Here is a 7,413-nt window from a genome sequence, read left to right on the forward strand (position 1 = left end):
TATCAAAATCTACTAGTCTTCTAGTTATTAAAAAAAAAAAAAAAAAAAAAAAAAAAAAAAAAAAAATGGGACCCATCTGCAAGCACTTCCTTTCGATTAAAACAATTTTTATCAAAATCGGACCACCAGGTGCGGAGTTACGCGGTAACACACATAAAAAAAAAAAAAAAAAAAAAAAAAATAACCTCTTTCTTTTTGAAGTCGGCTAAAAATGAAATAGAGCCAAACATAACAGATACAATAAAAACGTTAGGTATTAACTGGAATACACTAACTGACAAGTTACAAATAACAAATACAGTCCACAATTCGAAAATATCACTTGAACCAACTATAACTAAGAGAAAGGTACTTACCGTAATAGCTTCGCTATTCGATCCTATGGGTTGGCTAGCACCGAGTATTATTGTTGCCAAAATCTTCATGCAAAAACTGTGGGCAGCAAAAATTGCATGGGATGATGAGCTACCAGCCTCACTACGCACTGAATGGTGCAAATACAATTCTCAGTTAAACAAACTTTCTGAAATAAATATAGATAGATGGATGGGTACCTCGAATACACATCGTAGATTTGAGTTGCATGGTTTTTCAGACGCTTCAGCAGCAGCATATGCGGCAGTGGTTTATGGTAGAGATGTGCAACCCAATGATGAAGTCAAGGTTTCGTTGATAATGTCAAAAACAAAGGTAGCACCTTTAAAACAAGTAACGCTCCCACGTTTAGAATTATGTGCTGCTCTTCTGCTGACAAAACTTTTAAAACATGTCGCGACCGCATTGAGAGTTGATGAGACACATACTTACGCTTGGTCCGACTCACAAGTTGCGTTATGTTGGATTAACGGCGATCCCAATAGATGGAAACCATATGTAAAAAATAGAGTGATTGAAATATCAAATGCTTTCAAACCAAATTGGTCTTACATACCTACAAAAGAGAATTCTGCTGACCTAGCATCACGAGGAGTAGCGCCTGAAAAATTAAAATCCCATGAGTTGTGGTGGCAAGGTCCATTATTTCTAAAAGATAAATACATAAAAAGACTTACCTGTGAAGTACCAACTACTACATTGGAGCTAAAAGAAACAGTTTCTTGTATGACAGTTAAGTCGCAAGAGTCAGAAGATAGGGAAATACTTACCTTATTAACTAAATATTCTTCTTTGAGAAAACTAATAACGGTGATAGCATACTGTAGACGATGGCTGCACCTGAAAAATAAAGATAAGGTTAATATATCATTTATAAATTTTGAGGAAAGAGAAGAAGCACTTACCGTTTGTTTAAAGTTGTCACAAGGCATAGAGTTTAGAGATGAAATTGAGAATTTGAAAAGGGACTTACCTCTGCAAAAGAAAAGTCGTTTATTATCATTAAAACCGTTCTTGGATAAGAACGAAATGTTAAGAGTCGGAGGTCGCCTAAAGCACGCTCACATTCAGTATCAGAATAAACATCCTGTAATTATATCAAAAACTAATGTACTCTTACCATTATTGTTAGCAGATGCATTTTAATTTATTTCAGAGGCATTTTAATACGCTTCATGGAGGGCCACAATTAATGTTGTCATACTTACGTGGCAAATACTGGTTGATAAATGCAGGCAATACTGTAAAACGATTTGTGAGAAATTGCATGATTTGTTCGAGACAACGCGCCAATAACACTACACAGATGATGGGAGATTTGCCAGAGTTTCGTGTTACTCCATCGAGACCATTTCTTATAAGTGGAGTTGATTTTGCAGGCCCTATAGATGTACGTATGAGCAAGGGCAGAGGAGCAAAATCCTATCGTGGCTACATCGCATTATTTATATGCATGGCTACAAAGGCTATACACGTAGAGATCGTGAGTGACATGACCGTGGATGCGTTCATGGCTGCATTCAGACGTTTCATATCAAGAAGAGGTCCATGTAGAGAGATGTGGAGCGATAATGGAACTACATTCGTCGCTGCCAGTAAAGAAATTTTAGAGATGTGGCATCAAGGCAAGGCATCGATACCAAAAGAACTTGAATCACTACTAGATTCCAAATCTACCAAATGGCGTTATATTCCACCTGGATCACCAAATTTCGGAGGATTATGGGAGGCCGGAGTGAAATCTATAAAATATCACATAAAGAGAACAATAGGAGAGGCAACACTTACCTTTGAGGAGTTGTACACCGTCCTCGTCCAAATCGAGGCGTGCCTAAATTCGCGACCGCTCTCTCCCATGAGTGATCATCCTGATGATTTTGAACCTTTAACCCCAGCACATTTTTTGGTTGGCGAATCACTGATCACAGTTCCTGGGCGAGATTTAACTGATTTCAAAATACACAATTTAACACGATGGAGACTTCTACAAAAGATGATGCAATCCTTTTGGAAAAAATGGCATGTCCAATATTTATCACGATTACAAGAGCGACCAAAATGGATGCAACTAAAGAAGGAGTTAAATGTCGGTGATTTAGTCCTTATGAAAATACCTAATCTGCCGCCAAGTAAATGGTTTCTTGGGCGCATTGAGAAAAAATATCCTGGGCAAGACGGAATAACGAGAACTTATGATGTACGAACAAAGTCAGGAGTCTACACGAGAACTGTTGGGAAACTATGCCCATTACCTGATGTTTAAAGGACTATCGTCCTTTCCGGGGGGGAGTGTGTTAGTAACGATTACAAAACTAGATGGCGCTGTTCGATAACGAAACGCGATATGGTTTGGTGTAACTATTTTGAATATACATTGTATTAAATTAAGATTTTTTGAGTTGTTCTTTTTCTTGTGAATTGTTAAGTGAGTTGTGAGTAATAAATCTATATCAGTGAGTGAGGGTCTAGTGCTTTCCCCTACACATGTAAATATTGTAAAAAACGTCATAGCACGCTTTTGCACTTGCACGAGCCGCAAATAATTCCTGAGCCTGCTCTGCCTTCAACTAGTAACGTTAATCACTTTGCTAATTCAAGCAATTCAAAGCAGTTTACTACTCCTCCGCACGTTTTGCTTTCCACAGCGCTGGTGAAGGCGGTGGACAGCCAAGGCGCCGTCCACGCCGCCCGGGTGCTCCTTGACAACCGGTCAACGGCCAACTTTATAACACAATCGCTCTGCGGTAAGCTGGGATTGTCACGACGAAGTGCGAGTTCCACGGTGACAGGTATAAACAATAATACTTCTCATATTACACAGTCTTGCAGCCTTACCTTTGAGTCCTACCATAGCGACTATAGACTTACTGTTGACTGTCTTATTTTACCAAAAATCACCAACGCTTTACCGTCTTCCTTCATACATATTGAAAATATTCCTCTTCCTACGAGAATAAGTCTAGCTGACCCTACATTCAATGAACCGTCAGTCGTAGACATCTTAGGTGGGGCCGAAGTATTTTGGTCTGTCTTATTAAATAATCGTGTTGATTTAGGTAAAAATCAGCCGACATTACATGAAACAAAACTGGGTTGGTTGGTGACAGGGAACGTTTCCCGTCTTAAGTCACCCTCTTCTCCTATCTGCAATCTTGCAAATGAGGAACCCAATCCAGACTTAACTCGTTTCTGGGAACTTGATACTGTTGCAGCCAAGCACTCCTTATCTCCTAAAGAACGAGCCTGCGAACAGAGCTTCGTTGACAACACTACACGCAAAGAGGATGGCACCTTTGTCGTCGCAATGCCGCTGAAGGAGGACCCTTCAGTCTTGGGCGATTCTTATCAAATGGCAAAGTGCCGCTTTTTGTCCTTGGAGCGTAAGTTTCATCGAGAACCTGCCTTTAAGGATAGGTACATGGAGTTCATGCAAGAGTATGAGCGCCTTGGTCACATGACTGAAAACAAAGAGTCTGCACCCAGCTGTCTTCAACAGGTCAACTACTTCTTACGTCACCACGGCGTAATCCGTGAGTCGAGTCTTACTACAAAGTTACGTACAGTTTTCGATGCCTCGGCCTCTACCACTTCAGGTGTGTCTCTCAACGACATTCAGATGGTCGGTCCTACTGTACAAGAGGATCTTTATTCCATTTTGTTACGTTTTCGACAGCATAAGTACGTAGTGACTGGAGACGTAGAAAAAATGTATAGGGCGATTGAGCTCAATCCTATTCAACGCCCTCTTCAACAGATCATCTTCAGGTATGATTCATCAGAGCCTTTGAAAACCTACACTCTTAATACGCTTACGTATGGTACTGCAAGCGCGCCATATTTAGCGACAAAGTGCTTGGTTAGTTTAGCATCCAGTGCTATCGATAATGACGTTAAACAATCGATTCAGCGCGTTACGTTACGCGATACGTTGACGATTATTTACGTAGTTCATCCACTATCGATAATACAATTAACCTCTGTAAAGGAGTTATCACCACCTTAAAATCACACAGGAGTTAATAACACGGTGGGTAGATTGAATTAAACACATTCTTAGCTCTTAATTTTAATTACTTGTAAACAATTAAATAAGGTATTATTTGCACATAATTAATGAAGCAAAGCAACAAGTAAAGCTCTGTACCTGCCGGTGAGCGTTTTCCTTAATTTATCTCCATTATTTTACATATTTCACTACAAAATACACTCTTCATTAGTGACAAGCACTTATTCAAAATGGACGCCATTCAGGAATCACTAGCCAATCTCCAACAAATGTTTACTCAGCGCATGGACATATATCAGGGTGAGCTGGCGGCTGCAAGTGCTGTGCCTGCGGTGACCATTACAGGTTTGTCAGCAGAATTTACAACATTCCGCACATTCATTATGTCCGCACTGAAGTCACTTCAAGAACAGGTGGCACTCCTCTCTTCTCAAGCAGATAATCTGGAGTCACAGAGTCGACGAAAGATCTTGCTACTTCATGGGGTGCCCGAGACCACATCAGAGGATACTGTCTCAGTAGTGGTCCATACTATTGTGAATAAAATGAAGCTGGAGAATTTTTCTGCTGCTGACATTAAGCAATGCCATAGAATGGGCCAGCTAACTTCAGATCGGCCTCGGACAATATTGTTCAAGATGGCTAACCATGAACGCAGAACCTCTATATGGAGGAAGAAATCTGCGCTCAAGGGCACCGGTATAACCCTGTCGGAGTTCCTGACCAAACACCGACATGACACCTTCATGGCAGCTAGACAGAAGTTTGGCATTTCCAAGTGTTGGACGAACAATGGATCAGTGTTTGTAATCATTGATGGCATGCGTCACCGCATCAACACCATGAGTGAATTTGAAAAACTCAACGAGGCATCCACTTCTGAGTCTGGCGAGACAGTCAATAAGGCGCCAGCAACAACTAGGGAGTCCCGTGCAGCATCGAAGAGTAAGAGGGCTGCGGGCACAAGTGCCTCCGGCAAGAAGTAGGTGATGTGGCTGTCCTGTGTTCGGCAATATAGCGTGATTACTATCTTCAGTTTTGAGGTTTTTAATTATACATTTATCATATAGTGGGTACCATTTGCAAATACCTTCTTTAATAATATTTGTTTACAAACTTTATTCGCCACTTTGACGCATGAATTTCAAAGTGTTTGACATGACATTGACAGCTTAAGATGCCGATGTCATCTACGCCAATGTCCTACATTGTATGTACAATGGCGGAAATTCCCGGTGTTCCACTTAACGAAAATATGCCTTGCACCGTGCAACGAAACAAACTCCGCCCCCTTTTTACGGATAGCCAATGAGTTAGCAATGAGTTGCGCAAGCGACTGGATAATAGTAAAAACAATCAGTTGCGTACTGCTCTGCATCCCTGCGTGTTGTTACTGCCGCTGTCTTTGTTATGCGTTTTAAGTTTTACGACCTCTGCTTGTTTTTGGGACTTTTGTGATTTGTGCCTATTAGTGACCTCTGCTTGTTTTCCGGACTGATAGATCGCCTTACGTTTACCTGTGCTAGAACCCTGGACTTAATTTGTAATCATTTAACATAATGCCGCGTAATCTTCTTGCTGAAGAAAGAGAACAAATCATCGTTTTGCATCGGGAAGGTTTCAACATCTCTCAAATAGCGGATGAACTTAATGTTGCAGTAAGTAATATGTTTTTATAGACAATGAAACGTAATTGATTAGTTATAAATATGTAACTCAAAACTTTTGAATAAATAAGAACTGTATTTATTACTTTGATTCATTGTAGGTTTTTTTTTTTTTTATTAGCGTTATTACTTTGAACACGTTTATATCTGCTTGCCACTTAGTGTTCTCTGATTGTTACAAGTTATCGTTCAAAAACTAAAAACTACATGTTTTTGAATATGCCATATTAGACTATATACTATATGTTTTTGGAAATAATGTAATAATAGATTGATAATATCGATTTTTAATTAAAAGCCATAATATCAGCAATTCCGTAAGTTCGTAATGTAAAGATTACACAGCGTAAATATTTCAAATTTATATGTGCATACAAATATATTTATAACCTTAGGTTTAGCTTAACCCAATGTAAATTATAACCGGCAACGCAAGGTAAATTAAAAAATCTTAAAAGAAAAAAATATCACAAACCACATTGACTTTTTTATATACTTAAACACTTCTTATCTAAAACTATTTTTTAGCCTAGACTTAATAACAAGACCTTTCTCTATTGTCTTATAATGGTTAAATATACAAATATCTGTTTATTTAGTTAACTTATTAAATCAATTTATAAACATATTATCTAAAATAAAAATCAGATGCAACAGTTGGAATTACAGATATATTACGTTACATATGTTTTAATTTTAATTTTTCTGTCTTTCGTTTAATATAAAAGTTATTTTACAGAGAGCTACAGTACGCCGGTGGGTGGAGCGCTACGAGAACGAAGGCTCGCTGTTAGATCGAGTACGAATCATGCCGTTGCGTGTTGCGCAGCAGCCCCAAATAAATCAGATGTTGCAACACTACTCCGAGCAGCCCTTCACTGCTACAAAAGTTTTTGCTAAAAAATTTGAGTGCTCGGTAAAAACCATTCGCAATTATCTACACAGAAACGGTGTCCATAAGGACACCAGCTAAAAAAATTGCATTAACAGAAGAGCATCGCACCGCAAGACTACGTTTCGCTAGAGAGTTTAGAGATTTCGATTTTTCAAACGCCATTTTTTCTGACGAAAAATGTTTTAAGTCCAATCAATGTGGACGTCAGAATTTATGGCGAGCAAATAATACAAGGTATGCTCCTCAAAATGTAATTTCAAATACCCAGTCGGGCAGAATAACAGTAAATATGTGGGGTTGGATGAGTTCCGCGGGACCCGGGGAGCTAGTTTTTATACCCGGGCGATCAAATGGCCACGTATACCGAGAGATTTTACAGGACGTAATGTTACCAACAGTGCGCACGGTGTATCCCGTCGAAGATTTTCCTGGAATTAACTTCATACAAGATAATTGTCCGATACATCGTG

General features: G+C 39.2%; 1 protein-coding gene across 1 annotated transcript; it reads left to right on the forward strand.

Annotated features, from left to right (window-relative positions):
• Positions 1–5,834: 5,834 nt before the first annotated feature.
• Positions 5,835–7,021, forward strand: LOC123722908. Its single transcript, XM_045685469.1, has 2 exons — positions 5,835–6,039; positions 6,788–7,021. The coding sequence occupies exons 1-2, from the start codon at positions 5,941–5,943 to the stop codon at positions 7,019–7,021; spliced, it is 333 nt and encodes a 110-aa protein (XP_045541425.1). The 5' UTR covers positions 5,835–5,940.
• Positions 7,022–7,413: the final 392 nt, after the last annotated feature.

The sequence above is a fragment of the Papilio machaon genome, chromosome W, assembly GCF_912999745.1.
Source record: "Papilio machaon chromosome W, ilPapMach1.1, whole genome shotgun sequence".
Lineage (NCBI taxonomy): Eukaryota > Metazoa > Arthropoda > Insecta > Lepidoptera > Papilionidae > Papilio > Papilio machaon.